The sequence below is a fragment of the Schistocerca gregaria genome, chromosome 7 (assembly GCF_023897955.1).
Source record: "Schistocerca gregaria isolate iqSchGreg1 chromosome 7, iqSchGreg1.2, whole genome shotgun sequence".
NCBI classification, from domain to species: Eukaryota; Metazoa; Arthropoda; class Insecta; order Orthoptera; family Acrididae; genus Schistocerca; species Schistocerca gregaria.
Genome location: NC_064926.1, coordinates 407735760 through 407756386, shown reverse-complemented (window position 1 = coordinate 407756386; position 20627 = coordinate 407735760). Strand labels below are relative to the sequence as shown.

The 20627-nt window shown below is 40.6% G+C and overlaps 1 protein-coding gene across 1 annotated transcript in view; it reads right to left on the bottom strand.

Annotated features, from left to right (window-relative positions):
* LOC126282414 (myrosinase 1-like) overlaps window positions 1-20627 on the bottom strand; it is an 87839-nt gene that overhangs the window by 7248 nt on the left and 59964 nt on the right. Inside the window, exons 7-9 of the mRNA XM_049982071.1 lie at window positions 17642-17786; window positions 15317-15465; window positions 3875-4009 (exon numbers count right to left, since the gene is read on the bottom strand). Of these exons, the coding sequence (XP_049838028.1) occupies window positions 3875-4009; window positions 15317-15465; window positions 17642-17786 (429 nt within the window). The remainder of the gene's footprint in view (window positions 1-3874; window positions 4010-15316; window positions 15466-17641; window positions 17787-20627) is intronic.

The window sequence follows — 20627 nt, the reverse complement described above, 5'->3', positions numbered from 1 at the left end:
AGTATTAAAGCTACACCTATGACAGTGGGTATTCGACTTCTCAGTTAGAAATAGAAAAATATGTGTTTCAGTGTTTCTGGAAATTGAACCCCTAAGATATAAGAAATTATTTCGTTACATTAAAAAAGTTTCAAAGTAAATTTACAAAGTTTGGTATTTCACTTGTCGGTTAGATATAAAAAATTGTTTGTTACGAGATGAAAGTTGCTGTGGAAATGTCTCCACAAGAACGCTAAGGGCATGATTAACTAAAATTTTAGATTTGAGGTACCAGAATCCCTTTTAGGTCAGAAGTACATTCGGAAAAGACCATACTTATATGACCTGAATTAGCGTGAAAATTTACAAGGAATTGAAATTTGTCAACAACAAAAAATTACATTAAATGAAGACGAAGAAGAATCTCTGCAGGACCGTACAGTTTACACGAGGAAAGCAATGGGCGTTAAGCTAAACTTGTAAATTTAAAATTTTTCTGTGTGTCCCTGATAATGTTTTCTTTGTCCTATTACTAATAACTATTTTGTGTTATTAATAGATCTGCTGCCTTTATTCTTGTACAGGTCAACAGCTAATAATGTCTGTTCTCTTCGTGCATACCTAGATCGTTCACATAATTCAAAACAGAAAACTTTGGACATATGCAGAATTATTTTAATTTTCTTGTTGACGATGAGCGTGGTATCATGCGACACTTTTTTCGTCGTTCTTTGTTCCATTAAATTAAAATGTAGAGCAATACTAATTTTAAACAGTAAGAGGAAGCTATGAACACAAAGAAAACGACTGAATGTAGAGTTGACAAATAGCAATTTTAAGAAAAGAAAAATATAAAGTACGTGAAAAATGGGTAAATACAGGTGTTGTCTAGTAGGAAAATTGACTAGGTCAACGTCATATAAGAGTTAAAGTAGTATACTTTGGACGATAGACATCTTAATCGAGATGAAATCATGTGAAATTATTATTATAAAACATGCAGATCTGCAGATATCTTAGCAATGCGTTGTCCTCTAGCAAAATATGAATAGTATAGATAAATTAATTTATCGCCGATCAGAAATATTTTCAAAGGCAACTTAGAAAAATTTTAAACCAACAGAGGTCGGAGGAATCCAAATATACTCAATGGAAACAATAGTTACTAATTATGTAGGGAAATAGCTTATTTTCTCCACGTCACATAAATGGATTATTCGGATGTATAGCAATACACCAATTAGTTGTATAAAAAAGAGAAACCAAAAATGATTGACTTTACTTGATGTATTCTTTTTTCATTTACTTTGGTTCTTCTTAAGAAGACTTGTAGACGATTTCTTATTTCATAATTCGGTCCAAGCTACAAAGGTCATGGATACCTTTACAAAAAAAATTCATATGATGTTTCCATGCGGAGTATACTGGAGTCGGAACAACACTTGCTTATATCTGAAACACGCATATTCAAGCTTTGAATGACTGGTGATACAAATACTCTGACGAAAGAAGTAAGCGGAATTTTCCTCATTGGGACCCCCCCCCCCCCCCCCCCAGATTAGGCCAAAAGCACTTCGAAACAATTAATAGAAAACTACATTTTGCCCCGTTAAATTTATTTTCATCTGCTCTGGGCCTGCCTCATCCCCTTTCCATCACATTAGTTTATGTGGGTTTCTGTGTCTAAAGTAAACAGCATGTAGAGCATCAGGACGACTTTTGTCTTAAGCATATTGAGAAATGTAACCGATACTGTAAAAATTTCGATTAAGTTGTTGTTTCCAAGTCTGTTGATCTGTGGTCTCCACTCAGTGAATAGGTTAGAGAGGCGGGAACAGCGTCCATGAAGCGGCCACGTCCACATAATAAACATAAATAATGTGTTCCTCTTCATGGCTCTTATTATATTAGACTTATGAAATTAATTGTTCACCATTTTGCACTGGGTGTCAGTCAGTGTAACTGTACACACAAACACACACACATAAAGAGTTTAGCACAAGTACACTAAATCTCCCATTTACGCTATATACTATTTTCCAGCGGCATACTGTCAACAATAGTGCATTGCACTGTAAACTGGACATGTCTTTTTCATTTTTACAAGTTATCGATGTGCATCTCAGAGAGAGAGAGAGAGAGAGAGAGAGAGAGAGAGAGAGAGAGAGAGAGAGAGAGTAAGTTATGTTGCCGTTAAACCATATTTGGTCTCGTTGTGGCACAGTCTTTGTCTGTGCTGTGTCTGATACATTATTAGTTGAAGTGAAATATGTGCTGAACCTATTCAGCAGTGCTGTGTTAACTTGCGATTTGATGTGTTGGATGGAAATTTATTGAAAAGGACAGCAAGGATGAATATGATGCATATATTGGAGACCTAAAAGAACATAAATCTATAAGAATGCTATTTTCTTGAACAGAAGAAGTATGAGATAAGACTGCAGAATTGTGCGCATAGTTTGTCGAAATAATTATTGCCATCTTGTTAACTTGCTCAGAGTTGAGAGAAATGCTACCCCTCAACCCTGAGTCATGCAGTAGGATGTCGACTGACTGAGCTGTTTGGTTTTTATAGAAATTCACTGTTAACATAGTACCTTTATAGAATCATTATTCATTCTTTTAAGCATAGTATTGTACAGACGAACGTTACGTGTGATGATCATGGGAAATTTAGTTCTGTCTTTTTGAATACATACTTCATTCTACAGTCGTTGCCTTGGAATATCATTTCATAGGAATACTTGTTTTCCCCATTCCACTGTTGAAAGAAGGTTTATTGTTACGCATTACCACACTGGGCCATACGGTATGTAACAGTTTGAATTTAGTTCGGAAATTTTATTTAAAAAAGATATCTAACTTAGCCGCTGCCTGCTTGATGTTTGCTGTTGCGCTTTCGAGAAACGTGCAACGATGTTGACAGTACGCGAGGTGAGTGGATAATTTGATTGGGCCAGATAATTGTTTTACTTCAGTTGTGTGTCTAATACAAACACATTTTGTATTCAGACCAGTTACAGTTCACTTCAAATTAGGTTCTGCTTAGCCAAAGGTTAGCATACGAGTTTAAATTGGATCGTAGTTTGTGGGTATACAGTTTTTTATTTCCAAAGTGGGAAGTAAATTTGGGATGAATTTCATACAGAAACGTATAGTGTGTGGCTTTAACATGAGGACATTTTCTTCCAGCATAATTAGTTCATTTTTTTTGGTAATACACAGCCAGATAATGTTGGATTTCTTGAATGCAAAAAATACCGCTGTGCTAATTTAATATTCTAGAACTTCTTTATCCGAAAATTCATTGTGTGTTCAATTTGTGAAATTTTGTGTCGAGTGACAATTATCCATTACTTTGTTACATAAACAGTTTGTATGATAATACAGGTTTTGAGTAGACTTAATTCATTGTTGAATATTTGCTACCGCGATAGTACACTTTTAGTGTGCTTGCACCTTTGCTACTTAACCAGCTTAATTTGTATCCAGATACCATTTTTTTCCATAAGAAACCAGGAGGTTGATTGTTGCTTCTGGTGAAGGAATAGTTTTAGATTCATGAAAGGGTCAGTCGGAACTAGTGCTGGTCTCTAGAAAAAATTCGATACTGGTTAATATTGTTCAAATGGCGTTAAGCACTATGGGGCTTAACATCTGAGGGCATCAGTCCCCTAGACTTAGGATACTTAAACTTAACTAACGTAAGGACATCACACACCTCCATGACCGAGGCTGGATTCGAACCTGCGACCGTCGCAGCAGCGTGGTTGCAGACTGAAGTGCCTAGAACCACTCGGCCATAGCGGTCGGCGATATTGGTTAATACATCTGTTGCTGAGATAAATGGATGTTGACACACATTTGACAGAAAATTCAGGTGGTATATACTCACTCCATAGTAGCTGATGCGCCCTTGGTCATCGAGTTCTCCGGTGTCGGCGTAACCATTCTCCGTTACAATGATGGGGTATCCCTCGTACTCTGTGGCCACCCAGTTCAGCAACTTCCGAAATCCCCATGGTACCACCTGTTATCAGTAAAATAATACGAAATGCAAAAGAGGAGCAGTAATCAAAATTAGTTATTTATGATGTTCAGACAGTGATATGAATATTGTTCAAACAGCCTAATGCACGAAAAAATAGCAATTTCAATAACAAACACAGCATCAGAAAATTAAATATTCCGTTGTTTACTAGCAGCAATAAAAGTGCCTTAGCGTAGTTGTATCAGAATAGACACAGTAGTAGAAAATCTCAGATACGCGACTTTACAGGTAGACAAATGGAAGATATCACTAGATGTAGCTACAGATAAATAGGCCGCCAAAATCAAGCGCTTGTGGTAAGAGGAGCAGCATGTGTGCTGAGTAATTGGTTGAGCTCTGTGTATCTGGCAACTTGCCGTGATATGTTCAGACCTGCTGCTCGGCAGAGCGACTCGGCTACTGCTGCGAGGGCAGCGCCTTTTGACGTGTTACAGCGTCTGTACTATTTGGAAGTTCCGGAATGGTAGGGGGAGAATGGGCCACTGCCTGCTTGAGTAAGTTAGGCAAGATGTCCCAGAAACTGAATATGTTGCAATGAAAACCTAATGTATTCACTAGACACATCAAAACTATTTATACACACACTACAAGAATCTAAAGGCAGTCTCGGATTCGTTAGAGTGAGATGAACTCATTAAGATTATTACCATGTGTATAAAATTTTTACTAACGAAATTGTTAACATTTATGTACACGAGAAATTTGTGTTAAAATCAGTAAAAAATAGTAAAGACACCCTAAGTGACCCTGTATGTCAGCTAGGGAATGACTATACGCCTATTATTGTAAAACCAAAAACTGGCAAATAGAATTACCACTTACAAATAATTTATTGAATAAGTTAAACAGCATTCCACAAAGGATTATCACCAGCATGAGAGAGTTGTTCCATTATCTTACAATCAATCAGCTTATTTAATGACATGTGCTAGCTTAATATACTTCTTGACAGTTGCTTAGGAACGACTGACAACTCCTAACGAACGAAAGCTAGTTGCTAGAAGACAAGCGACCACTGCTACGGAACACCCGATTAATGACAGTAAAAGGAAATGTAGAGGTTCGGACGTGTTAACTGCGCGAAGCCTGTGCACATAAGCTCAGTATACATTCGATACATCATGTAGTTCGGTGTTTGACGAAGGCTGTAGTGGAACCGTTTACGGTGACATTCCGAGTGGTATAGCAACATGTTGGTAAAACATCATTTGAGTGCTTACAGACGTGGAAGAACAACCTGGACCATTCCAAGCCAGTCAGAGTGTCACTTCTGTGGTAATGGATGCGTCTCAAAATATCATGTCACGATTAAAAAAGGCCACCGAACTTGGAAGTGCTACACGAAAGCATGCAGGTGGTCGTAGATGGACCATACCGCAAAGAGGATCTATACTCCTGGAAATTGAAATAAGAACACCGCGAATTCATTTTCCCAGGAAGGGGAAACTTTATTGACACATTCCTGGGGTCAGATACATCACATGATCACACTGACAGAACCACAGGCACATAGACACAGGCAACAGAGCATGCACAATGTCGACACTAGTACAGTGTATATCCACCTATCCCAGCAATGCAGGCTGCAATTTTCCCATGGAGACGATCGTAGAGATGCTGGATGTAGTCCTGTGGAACGGCTTGCCATGCCATTTCCACCTGGCGCCTCAGTTGGACCAGCGTTCGTGCTGGACGTGCAGACCGCGTGAGACGACGCTTCATCCAGTCCCAAACATGCTCAATGGGGGACAGTTCCGGAGATCTTGCTGGCCAGGGTAGTTGACTTACACCTTCTAGAGCACGTTGGGTGGCACGGGATACATGCGGACATGCATTGTCCTGTTGGAACAGCAAGTTCCCTTGCCGGTCTAGGAATGGTAGAACGATGGGTTCGATGACGGTTTGGATGTACCGTGCACTATTCAGTGTCCCCTCGACGATCACCAGAGGTGTACGGCCAGTGTAGGAGATCGCTCCCCACACCATGATGCCGGGTGTTGGCCCTGTGTGCCTCGATCGTATGCAGTCCTGATTGTGGCGCTCACCTGCACGGCGCCAAACACGCATGCTACCAACATTGGCACCAAGGCAGAAGCGACTCTCATCGCTGAAGACGACACGTCTCCATTCGTCCCTCCATTCACGCCTGTCGCGACACCACTGCAGGCGGGCTGCACGATGTTGGGGCGTGAGCGGAAGACGGCCTACCGGTGTGCGGGACCGTAGCCCAGCTTCATGGAGACATTTGCGAATGGTCCTCGCTAATACCCCAGGAGCAACAGTGTCCCTAATTTGCTGGGAAGTGGCGGTGCGGTCCCCTATGGCACTGCGTAGGATCCTACGGTCTTGGCATGCATCCGTGCGTCGCTGCGGTCCGGTCCCAGGTCGACGGGCACGTGCAGCTTCCGCCGACCACTGGCGACAACATCGATGTACTGTGGAGACCTCACGCCACACGTGTTGAGCGATTCGGCGGTACGTCCACCCGGCCTCCCGCATGCCCACTATACGCCCTCACTCAAAGTCCGTCAACTGCACATACGGTTCACGTCCACGCTGTCGCGTCATGCTACCAGTGTTAAAGACTGCGATGGAGCTCCGTATGCCACGGCAAACTGGCTGACACTGACGGCGGCGGTGCACAAATGCTGCGCAGCTAGCGCCATTCGACGGCCAAGACCGCGGTTCCTGGTGTGTCCGCTGTGCCGTGCGTGTGATCATTGCTTGTACAGCCCTCTCGCAGTGTCCGGAGGAAGTATGGCGGGTCTGACACACCGGTGTCAATGTGTTCTTTTTTCCAGTTCCAGGAGTGTATATGACCCCTAGTAGCGAAAGGGAACAGGTATCTCACACCTAGGTAGATCGCTGCAGACCTTGCAACCGCTGCCGGTAAGACTGTTTGTGCCAAAACTATTTATCGGCGATTGAATGAGACTGGTTAGCATGACCAGAAGGCTGTTAAAAGCATCCCACTTCAATCACGCCATCGTCGAGAAATAATTCGTTAGTTTATGGAGCACGTAGGTTGTGGTTATCTGCAGTGGTCCAAAATGACCACTCCGACGAATCCTGCTTCATTGTGGCAAGTGATACTCGACACCAGTTCGTGTGGAGACAGAGAGGAGCACGTTAGACACAACAGAAAGTTCATGAACAGCACTGACATGGCATAGGTGTTATCGTGTGGACAGGCATAATGCACAATGGAAAAACACCGCTTCACATCGTTGCGCGAAGTAACGTGATGGAAACGCGGTACTGCAGGATGATTGTTATGGATCACGTCCGACTTTATAGGGGTGCTGTATGTCCAGGCTTCCTCTTTATGGACGACAACGCTCGATCAAACAGCATTGCTAAAGCGTCGGGCGCTCTGGAAAATATGAAGATATTGAAGCTATGCGTTGCCTGCATACTCCCCGGACGTAAACGCTGTTGAGTATGCCTGGTATGCTTTTAGTACGTACTTCTCAACGGACACTCCCGACCCGATCCGGGAAAGAACTCAAAACCACCTGGAGACAGAAGGGGACAATACGCTCCAAATACTCCTCAACAGTTTGGTAGATAACAGGTGTAAAATGTGTGTTAGTATCCGAGAGTCCGATATTAGGCGTTATGTTGGGAGTCTGATCTGTTTCAAACAGGAACGTTATTTGGTTATCCTGTTGTCCCATGTGGTAAAATCCGTAATACTTTCGGTTACAAATATACCATTACACCTATATTACACACATAATTTGTTTAATGTCGTGCACCATTATCTTAGATTATTCCTGTCCAACGATATCTGTGTTCCTTGGCAGCTGTCAAGCAGCGTATATCCAGTATCGTTACTTGACTAACGTAGAATTGCCGTAAAGTAGTCAGTAACGTTTTTCTGTTGATTAGTTTTACTCCATTTCCGTTTGTTTTGTGTAAAATTGCATAAAGTCTGTTCTTATTGGTGCAGTGAAAATTGAGTAATGTGGTATGACGTTTTTAATAAGCCAAAATTAATTGTGATAATATGTCGAATCCAGCAAACTGTGGCCGAGTCGTAAGCTGCTGTATAGCATAACGTAATATTCGCATGACGAGATTTGTGAATAGGCAGGCTGAGCAGAGCTTAGGGACTTTCGTCTTCGTCTTCTGGTCGTTGAGGTTGGTTCTGATAAGGTACTGTTTACTCAGAGAGCTTCTTGGGCTTAAGTATTAGTCGCAATCGTAAATACTTTCGGTGTGCAACAGTTCAGGATCTGTTCGACACTGGATTTCGACTCAAAGCCGGGTCTTCAAGGCCTGAATATTTCGACCTTGGTGAATTTGTTACTGTATGAAGACTTGTACCCAGCTGCTGAACGGGCTGTATTGGTAGTTCCGGTGATATCGAGACTTTGAAGTTCGGTTGTATGCTTTTAGTTCATTTTCGTCTCTGCCTATGTAAGCTCTGCTTGCACTGTAAAGTTAATCGTTTGATGCTATTTTGAGTCTCTCTTATATTCAGTAACGTCCAATTTGAGGCCACCATTATAACTTAAATAAACTGGGGTCAAAAATTAGTCTACTTGCTGTAGCCTCCATTAATATGTACAACTGATCTTTTGTTTAGTGATCACAATTCGTGAAAGAGGCGATCAAAAGTTTCCGTTCGAAGGCCGTACAGTTCAGAATCAGGAAGCAACCATGGTGTCCAGCAGCGTGAAGAGGCCCGTAACTGACTGCGGCACATCCTAGTCCGAAAGGTCGATCATTCAAGGAGTTTCTAGAGGACCAGCGGCGTGGTAAACATATGACGAGAAACAAGAACCACATGGTGGCCGCTGAAGTGTTCACACTTGAGTTGACGTAAATTCTGCCCAACGACATCTGTGATATGGAGAAGTGCGTTATCGTGAAACAGCAGCACCTGTTTCCGCAGTGTTCCCGGATGTTTCGCCTAAACTGCACACCGTAATCTGTCCCGTGCAGCGATGTACCGTTCCTCGTTGATGGATACACCAGGTTGCTTGGAAGAACCAGGTTGCTTGGAAGACGGAATGCCTCCCGGTAAAAAAAGAACACGATGCGCGTGACCTTCCCAGCACATGGCTTGCCCTAGCACCTATTGAGACAGTGAGATTGTGGACGCTTTCACTCAAGTTCCCAGTACTGGTTACAGCTTTTGCCGCCTGCAACAATGTGCTCAAGGAGCGTGTGGCCGTCATCGCTGAAATGCATCGGGTGCTTCGGGCAAACAGCCACACGGTTTGCTTTTTGTTCGGCGTTCAACGGCCAGTGTATCCACTAGTTGTAGACCTTACGGCAGCCTAATGCCTGATGTATAATGTGTTGCATGTTACCGAAGCTGAGGACGAGGTCCTTTTGCGAGTGCACGATTGGTTACGCACGGTCCGCCATAATAACATAATGAACTGCCTGCTTGTTGTTACCCGTAGTGAAGGAAACTGGCCTCCCGGATCGATTGGTATGTCGAATCTTGGTGCACTTCTCCACATCGATGGTTTTCAACAGACATAGTGCTCCATACATATTCATCACTGTCCGATGGAAGTCTGCCGGTTTTCCTCCTGCGGTTTATTAATAACGTCATCATAGTCACGTTTCCGCATTTACTGGAAGAACTCGGAGAGATACGAATTCCACACTTACGTACCCTCGTCACAGTCATGCTTCGTTGCAGAAACGCCTCCAAAAAGAAATCTGTCGTCCCTTATTAACTGCGTTGTTTAATTACATTACTATTTATGATTTGCTTGTTAAGGCGCTTCATGAACAATCCTTGTCTCCATAAGGCCTTGAAGTAACAATGCATGACCAAAATCACTATGACAAGATGAGCCACATCAAAAACGTACGTCCTATACTCACTTTTTGGTGGTCAGACAAGTTATTTGAATCTGACTAGCGATGATGTTTAACATTATTGTTACCACAAGTAAAGTTACACATTATAGTCAATATCAGAAAATTATTTATCTGGTATTGTAGAAGCATCAGTCAGTTGGCATCTAGAAACGGGTTGAAAATTATGAAGCGATTTAGAGAAATCACGGAAAACGTAACTCAGGATGGCAGGACGTGGGTTTGAACCATCGTCCTCCCGAATGCGAGTACAGTGTGCTAAGCACTGCACCATCTCGCTCCGTGACACAAAGGTAAGACGAGTGTCGAACGCATTACTTTAGCCACCAATTCTACATTCTATTCAACAGTCTCCATTGATGGCCGAACAATATTAACGGACTTTGGAAACTAATGGATGAAACACAATGCTTGTTATGTAAAGAACATTTAGAATCCATTTGACATAACTTCCTTAAAAATTCACATCATACTGTACTGTAAGATCACAGACAGGACAGATAGAAATGTTTATTTTTGGTACCTCCCACATTCACTATGAATCAGGTAGTAAACCATTTCTCGTGCTTTAAAGGAACATGCAGACTGAAAATTTTGGATCTCATATTAAGGCTTTGTGACCTGTCAAATTTTTGCTTGCTCTGTGTTTAAATGGGGACCAACAAACAACCAGGATGTTAAATAATGGTCTGTCTGTGGCAAGTTGAAAGGTTTGATCTTACGATTTGGCTTATTTCCTTGCTGTATTTGGTGTTTCCAAGAATGACAAGCCAATTGTTTTAACTATTTGCCATTGATTTTTATGTGTCTACTATCCCAGCATAGCCTTTCCGTCTTTATGTCTCTTAAAGTTTCGATAAACATGTTAGGAGGTATCATTCTTCCCTGACGACCTCAGCTGGCTACTTCGATAATGCAGGAATGAAATGTTTACCTACTCTGGCACTCTTCCATGCATTTTTATTAACATCAGTCAAAAGTTTTATGTGGTTTTGATTCACACTTACTTTTGTTAGACATTCCCGCATATTCATTTCATCAATGTTTTGAGTACTCAATGAATTTTAAACGTATTTCTTAAGGCTCGTTATATGTTTTGATACTTTTCATGTGATGAACAATTGATAAAGTTTTGAAAGATTCTTTTTGTTTGAGTTGTTGGTAAAAATGTAATTGTTCGGTAAATTTATAACTCAGATAATTATTGATTACATGAAACGCTGTACCAACAGAATTACAGGACATCATAATTGCCTTTGGCGCCCTAATTCATTAATATAACTGCTTTAGGATAATTCCTTAAGTTTTGTGTCCCACCTGTTTGCTAACATATGCATTTCTGCCAGTTCTTCATATTATAGTCGTCTTCTCCGGGAACATTCTTGTCTTTAAACTGTGGCGGAGCCTTTCGGAGTCACATGATCGCTACTACAACATTTGGGAATGATGGATATTGTGCAGTTTCTGCCACAGTGACTGACAGATACAGCTAACATTATATTGCACTTACATTTCAAATGATACATTGCTCATTGGTAACAACAGGTTGTCTCTTGTTCATATTCTCACTTACTTTAGATCTTACGTTTGTTATTCGCGATAAAGAATTTCCTTTTTCTGCATTCCGTTTGTTGTCTGCATGACTGAGATGTAATTAAGTTTTGTCAGATCCTTTAAGAATTGTTTCATTGAGGTGCTTGAATACACCAGTACCTCTCTCGGTGTTCTCCCCAAAAGGAGTAGGTTCGTAGTGACAGATACCTATTGCTTTCGTTTCGTGTCTGTCTTTCATCTCTGTCCAATCTCTCCAAATACTGTGAAACTCCTACGAACTCTGATAATTGGACCACTTTGCGAGGGATCAAAAAATTTTAGAAATATACAGTACTTACATGTTAATCTGGGTATGTGAATGTAAAATGAATCGTTTCACGCCATTACCATTTATGTTACAAATTAACCATGGAACATGAAACAAACTAACTAACCAGCTTTCTGAAATGCATTATTATGTACAAGTTCTTTACTTTGTATTAAAAACAATTGCTAATATACAGCTCTCTAATTTTGGTTTCCCGAACTCGTCTGTATCACTATCTGCCTGAAATAATTACTGTAATATAATTATTTCCTCACTACTGTTCTCCTGACAATATTCTCTTCCATATATGATCCACTCCAAGGATTGTTACCTTCTGTTTGATGGAGAGTCTCAATACCAATGACATAGACCATCAGTCGAAGATGCTTATTTTCGCTTGCCGAATAGTAAAGGTGAGTCAAGCGGAATGCGATACAAAATGTTGTAGCGTTCCTTCCAAATTGGACGGCTGCCAAGGAGAGAAAGTCCTGCGTAGAGCCTTGCCCATGGAGTACAGTTCACTTCCAAATCCTCCAAGCTGGTGACTGATGGAACTTCGTCAGAAAACCATTTCGAATGCAAAACCTTTCAGTCCCGTCTTTGATATAACGAAAGACGTCAGCTGCTAAGTCAACGAACAATGATTACAGTCACATGGAGTATAAAATGGTTCGCAACTAAATCAGAAGAACTTTTTAAAGAAACTATAAAAGTAATGGTTGATATATGAGTTCTAAGGAAGACGAAGACAAAGTGAAAAATTATTGTTTCTGTATGTACAGTAGTACATGTAAGACAGACCGACATTTTCCATAAATAATAATTGCAAAGGAAACATTAAATTGTGGGAATAGATCAATAACTCCATCTTACAAGTTGACAAGTTATAACAATATGTACTCTTACTGACGAGTTGAATGACAGGTAACCAAACTGTTGTGAAGAAAAGTCCATGGTAGACAAAGGAAGTAACCACAGGGAAGTAATAATAATGCGAGAATTAAATGGATGAATAGAGCTGTTGATTCATAACAAAAGCTCTGAAAGAGTCTTACTAGTGCTCATGGATGGCAAAACTGTATCAGACTCTTTTGATTGGAAATATATAGAATCTATGAAGGAAACCTGCAAGACGAAGCTGAAGGAGGTTGGGGTATACATTGTAATGCCATGAAAAGTATGTCAAAATGGTAGGGGACGGAAAAGTATTATATCTCATAGTCCAAGAAAAATTAGCTATGAGCAGCTAAAAGCAACTTCGGAAATCCTTTGAATGGTTTTACTAAATTCATAAATGTCGACTCTCCATCTCTTGAAAGGAAGAAGACATCAGTTAAAGAAAGGAATCAGTAGGTGTCGTACAAATTATGCTGGTATATGTGCAATTTGTTAAGTACCTTGGCTCTAAGCATAAGTGTCTAACGGAATTTGGGAACCTAAGACCCATACAGGCTCAGCACTGGTGAATCGTGTAACTTCGTACTTTAACAATAAATACCAAAATGTACTTAAAGAGGGAGAAATCTCCATTCTACTTTTACGGTGTCGGAATCAAAGGGATATAAGCGATATTTCTCACAAAAATGAGAGAAACGCATGTAGAGCACGGCAAAGCATGACAAATTGTTGTGGCAAATGGATAAAACTGAAATCTCACTCGCTGCCACTCTCTGGTGAACAAAAAGAAAAATTTTTACAAGATGTCACGAAACAATTAGCACCAAAGAAATACATATGCACTTGCGTCCAAAAAAACCTGACAGAAAAGGCAAATCCCAGTACCTCATCTTGTCACCCCTGTCCAAGCAATATCTAATGCATAAGGTTCATAAATCATATAATCGTCTGAACTTGCTCCCATTTAAGCCGTCTATCCAACATGAATTCTTCCTTTCGCTTCAGCATGAAGAAGGGAAACCGAAAAGAACAACAAGTGATGATCCTCTTGAAGAACTTCAACTAAATAATGATACTGTCTGGAATCAGGTTATGAGTGGACTTTTTCTTATTATAAATGTTATATCAACAAATTCATTACATTTATGTTGGGTTGCAACGATTTTTAGTGTTGTATATTATCTACTTAGACTTTTTATGATATGCTAGAAAAGGGACCTGACCCTGGTGGCGCGATAGGTTCTCAATAATGGTACAATGTGTTAAACAACATTCTTTCTTATTGTGTTTGATACTGTAAGTCACAAAAGGAATAGTTTTCATGCAGCATGACATTAGGTTTCTGTTATAGCTTTAGATATAGATTCCATGATAACTGAATAGATAACAACCAATAATAAAGCATTACAAACTAGATATAAATCACAGCCTTCTTAATTCATGGTATTTTGGGAGCAAAGGGGTTACAGTGCATATAGACTTCTACGACATGTAACATAAAACTTATCATTTGTATTGACCTGTTCTACCAGCACGCAAACGGAAAATGCTACAATGCCTCTTTCTGTCTAATTTACACAATATACTCCATTTTACAACCTCAAGATAACTCTGGAATCTGTGAACTTTAACTACGGTTTTTCAAAACTTCATGTAGTGTACTGATACCACTGCGCTTGTCACCCTCTCATTTGTTGACCTATAAAAGTGTATCACACAGTGCCACTACACTGAAGTGACGTAAGTCCTGAGGTACCCGCCTGTGATATATGTACATATCGCTTTCCCATAACTAATCACCTCACTGAAAATGACTAGTGGCTGAGCGTGAGGAACAATGGTGTCCTAATAGCCACCCTTAAGGCAGTTAGAGCCATATATTGTGGACGCATCATCACAGTCAATGTGGATAAAATTTAGCAAAAAGCTTCGACTGGATTATCCACTGGCTGTTCTCTGATTTACGTATTACTTGGTTCAAATTGCTCTGAGCACTATGGGACTTAACTGCTGTGGTCATCAGTCCCCTAGAACTTAGAACTACTTAAACCTAACTAACCTAAGAACATCACACACATCCATGCCCGAGGCGGTTGCGCGGTTCCAGACTGTAGCGCTTAGAACTGCTCGGCCACTTAAGCCGGTGTAATATTGAAATGAATTATTAACGACAAGGAGAAGAAAATAAACTCCGAGAGGAATGTCAATACAAGATGATAAACTAGACCCTTAATCGTAGAAAACTAGGTGATAACTATTGTAATTCAGAGGGAATGCTGGTTTGTAGATGGTCAAAAAAAGGCTACAGATGCCTCTCGGAAGGGAAAGGAAACGAAACTGGCCACCTACAACATGGGTGCCGGATGTCAACGAACCTATTTACTCCAGAAATCTCCAAGGCCGGAAAGGCGGTAAATCATGGAGGTTGGGAAATGAACAACGCCATTGACTGTAGCCAACTCACAAAGATGGCTTGGACGTTGGCTTTACCTTCTATGCGACTCCACGCTGCAGTCAGTAGTGTAGTCATAGTATTTGTCCTGATTCCCGTTCAGGATCACTAGTTCCTATACAGTAGGCTTGGATGTTGCTTTGATGATAGTGATGGAGATCCTAAGGTAATGTTCGATGCACAGTAGGTTACATCTGGTATACTGAAAGACACGGCGTCGTCTGAACCTTACCCTGAGCCAAATTGCAGCGCTCACTGGCCACGACTCATTGTAGAACCTGATGACTCCACTGTCGAGTTCCAACGAAGGTGAGGTACCCGATTCTCCAGGCATGACAAGGGATGTCGTGTACACGTTCAGTCCAAAGAAGTCCGACGAACCTGCGAAATGTGAAAAAACATATTCGCATAGGAAACATAAAAGTAAATCATTTGGCGTCTTGTAGTCTCGCATCTGTTCCTTGTCGAATAATAGCGTCTCTTATCACTAATACACAGGACCTTTTTTCCGAAGTTCGTCGTGTGCCACTGTTTTGTTTTCGAGAAAAAATCATCAGCCACGCCGGCTGCAGAGTTCCAGTACAAGAAGACATCGTCGTTCTGCCAACCGGTTTGTAAAAAGAGGCTTACGTCGGAGTAGAGCTACCGTTGCCTCTGTTGCCTTTGAGGTGTCACATGACTAAAGAAGGCGAAACACTCAGAAGTGACTAATGGCATGAGGACGCAAAATGCAATGGAAATAACTACAATAATTATAATTAAACACTATCCGACGGGCATACAGCATTAAAAAGTAATATCTCGAATACCATTGTGGTTGTAAATCTGAAAGGTAAACGAGTCCCACCACTATAATATCACATTGCGGATAACTTAGGAGGGACTGATGCAACGTCACAGAGCGTAGTGAAGTTTCTTTTATTCGAAGCATGCATTATTAGCAACATAGAAGTTGTATAGAAACACGAGTAGAATATGAAAAGAGAGCTGCGCATATTACAGTGCTATGGACTGAGATTACTGACGTGAAATGAAAAAAAAGTCTGATTTCTAAGCAGATAAATACAGGGCAATAGCAACAGCATAAACATGTTGTAGTCGATTTTCGTATCGACAGGAATAAAATAGTTGTTGACAGCGTGGAAACATGTGAATTACTTTTGTGAGTACTGAAACTAAACCGGAACCAAACGTCATTTTACAAGTTCACATGACTATATTACAAGGAGCTGAAGAGTGCCCAAATCGAAGCTATGTGAATGTTAAGCGCAACTGATAAAATCTTTCAAATCAACTAGAAATTTGATAATCCTAGGTGATTAGAATGATATTCATGGAAGGAAACTGAAGGTGGTGGGCGTATGTAGAGAAAATGGGCTGTAGGTAGTTAATGAGAGGGAGAGATGCTGATAGAGGTCTGGTACAGGATTCAAATATTTATAGCGAACACGCTCTTCCAAAATCACAACAGAAGATTATATAGTTGGATAAGATTATATAGTTGGATAAGAGAGAAATCAACTGGTCTATATCATAATTAGACCGAGATTCTGAAACTAATTAATATTCGCTCCTCCAACTCATGACAAACCCGTTTACAAAATGACTATGACTGCTCATACTAGCAAAATTTGTCCACTGCGGTAAAACTAAATTGTGGCAGGTGCCGATATATACTTGGAACTATACTGACAGTGAAACACGTCATGATAAGTGCAAGAGGGAGAAACTAATCGAATTATACGCCGAAATGTAACGCTGAAAACTTACGAGAAAACTCTGAAGTAGCCCATGGGCTAAATAAAGGGGTCCAAAGTAGTCTGCAGAAAAGACTAGCTTCGCATAAACGAAGGTGAGACCTAATTCTGTCTTTTAGAAATAAGACATTTTGAGATTAGGTCTATTACAAAGTTTGTAATTTAAACAACAATCATCTACAGGGGAATAAATTATATCAGTCAAACGTCTACCAGTTTTGAAATTCTTTAAAATTCAAATTTTGGTGGCTCTTATTGTTCTCTTGCTTTTCTGGTGGACCTCGTTTTGTAGTCGTTGTTAGTAATAGGCACTGAGATGTTTTTTTAATTTCTGAACGAATAATTCTCTGTCTTAGCCACCATTATGAGATGAGTGGATAACGATCATCAGCACACTTGATGATAGTAACAAAATCTATCGCCTAATTATAGTGCCTTTCAGAGGCCAATAGCTGACATTAAAACAGCCGACAATAGAAACGTGGATTGTTTTGTACAGTGCTGCTGTCCCTAATGGACCAAACAACCACGTCACATACTACCAGTAAAAGAAACTATGTCAAAAAACTGTAGTAAATGTATGGTGATAAATTACGATGAGTAACAACGCACATACGTCAATTCAATATGGCCATTTACTTTGAATATTTCAACAACAATAAGTGGTAGGAGCCAAGAAACAAGTAAATACTCAAGGGCCAATCCCTCAAGTGAAACAACAGTAATCCTTACACGTCAGCCGACACAGGTTGCGGTGAAACACATTTCCCTCCAGTGATGGCTGCAAGAGGGCGTCCTACCTCTGATTTCCTGCTTCTCCTCCTCTGTGAAGCTGGGCAGGCGTGACCTGGGTCGCCCCTCGGCTCTGCTGTTGTTGTCCACACGCTCCCGCACCACAGCCGGATAGTCGCCGTCCACGAAGATAGGGTGTGCGTACAGCCCCAACTGCAATCAGGTAATCGCAAATGTTAAACACTTCCTCCATTTATAAATGTCAATGGACTTCGTGTGTTCTTTACTTTCCCTTCTTACTAAGTATACAGAAAACCTGTTAAAACTAGGTCATTTTCTCAGCTTGTGATTGCATTTCTGATGATTGAGAAAAGAGTAGTGTCTTATTAACGAGAACGTCATTAACTAAATCGGCATGACGAATGTGTGAGACACACTGAAAGGAACCATTTCCTTCCAGGTATATGCAGTTAAAAATGGTTCAAATGCCTCTCGGCACTATGGGACTTAACATCTGAGGTCATCAGTTTCCTAGAACTTAGAAGTACTTTAAAAAAATGTTCATATATGTGTGAAATCTTACTGGACTTACTGCTAAAGTCTTCAGTCCCTAAGCTTACACTCTACCTAACCTAAATTATCCTAAGGAGAAACACACACACCCATACCCGAGAGAGGACTCGAACCTCCGCCGGGACCAGCCACACAGCCCATGACTGCAGCGCCTGAGACCGCTCGGCTAATCCCGCGCGGCGACCTACTTAAACCTAACGAATCTAAATCACACACATCCATGCCCGATGCAGAATTCTAACGTGCAAGCGTATCGTGCAGTTAAAAGATTATAGAATTCTGAAGCTATGGAGCAGTGCTTCACTCGAAATAACAACATGCTTACATACAAAAATGGTTCAAATTGCTCTAAGGACTGTGGGACTTAACATATGAGGTCATCAGTCCCCTAGACTTAGAACTACTCATACCTGACTAACCTAAGGACATTACACACATCCAGGCCCATGGCAGGGTTTGAACCTACGACCGTAGCAACAGCGTGGCTCCGTACTGAAGTGCCTAGAGCCGCTCGGTCACAAAGGCCGGCGCTTACATACAGGTTGTTTGGAAATTTCGTTACAGAATTTTGCGGTCGTGGAGGGGAGTTAGTATGTAATATTTTGAATTAGAACCTATATCCAGAAAGGTACCGTTTCCGCGCTACAACGATTTGAAAATATGATGAATCTCCTAACCATGTTAATTTCGGTCAGTTATACTATTCCATAATGTACTCCTGTGATTAGTAGGCAGCATTTTAGTCGCAGTACTTTCATATCACACTTGTGATCTGATGTTGTCATTAGGTGTTACAATTTCATTTCTGTACAGTATTTTTTCGAACTAAGAGAGGCATTGGGATTTATGGACGAAAATTGGACTTAAATTACTAACTGTGCATGTGTTACTGTCGAATGTCTGCAGAGGCAATGATATTGAAAGCATGATGTAATCAAGATGGCGCTGGTGGGAAATTCAAAAATGTAAAATACACACACACAAGCAAATGCAGTGATTACAGCGTGAACTGATAGCTTAAGCAGCAACTGTAATGTGTGAAGTTCGATTTCTGTAAGGCACAGTGCAACTTCAAATGGACTATTTACCACATCTAAATTGTTATATAGTGCTATGACACCATATTCACTCATAGTCAAAAATTCTGCAAAAATTCCTATTAAATACAGCAGGTTCGCCGGCCGTTGAGGCCGAGCGGTTCTAGGCCCTTCAGTCCGGCATCCCGCTACATCTACGGTTGCAGGTTCGAATACTGCCTCGGGCATGGATGTGTGTGATGTCCTTAGGTTAGTAAGGTTTAAGTAGTTCTAAATCTGGGGGACTGATGACCTTAGATGTAAAGTTCCATAGTGCTCAGAGCCATCTGAAACATTTTTGAAGAGAAAGATCAGTGTTTATATCAAATGCCACAATGTTAACTCCACTAATTTAATATGCTATATTTTAAATTAAATTAATATAATTTCCAGAAATAAGACGTTCTACAATGCTTTATAGACATCTAATCATTTCTTTGATATACACAAGTCTCTAAAAACTCTTTAGCAAAGTAAAGACTGCAATTATTTCGTGAAGTATTGCAACGTTGTTTCACAGACACACATACACATATGTTCATTAGACTTTGATGAATTCAACATGATTGCGAAGTCTCAAATGAAGTGCTCTGACACTAATCAAGAATTAAACTATGGTTATGTAACTGTAGAGTTGACGTATAATTCTGAAACCCAGACTCCGTTAAAAAAAGTCATAACAAGCAAAGCAATAATGAAATGTTAGTGAAACAATTTTTCCGTTGCATGTGGTATGTAGAAGAGATAATTTCCGACAATGGCTCACACCTTCCATCCCAGAAAAGAATTTCAGAGAAGAAAGCAAATAAAACCTATATATCTTGATGACAGAATCAGTTGCCACATGAGTCAACATCTCTATACTGATACTGGTACTAAAAACTAAACAGCCACCTGCTAAATAAAGCAGTTCCAGCCATGCCATAAATTGAAGCACCGTGAGATTGAGGAACTTGCCCTCTGTTACATCCAAAAGAAAGAGGGCAGACGGAAAATTAGGGATAAATTTTCACATCCCAGAAATTTGTAGGTGGCACAGAACGTTCTAGTTGGGTCACACTATTTATCACGCAGGTATAAATCCGATATTCATATGTTTTGTTGTCTAATGCAGTCGGTATCGAGTAAAAGAGTAGCCAAACTGAATGCCTTAGGCACTGAGACACTTCGATGGAATTCACCGTATCTCCACAATCAAGCATTTGAAAGGGTAGAATGCTCAAAATTTGGGACAGAAAGGGAAGTAGATTTTTATTTTTACTTTTTACATACACAGGTTAAGGGAAGACTTATTTGATATCTTTCTTTGTGTATTTGTGAATGTATGTATGTGTGTGTGTGTGTGTGTGTGTGTGTGTGTGTGTGTGTGTGTGTGTACAGGCTAGTGCAATGGAGGGAACAGATA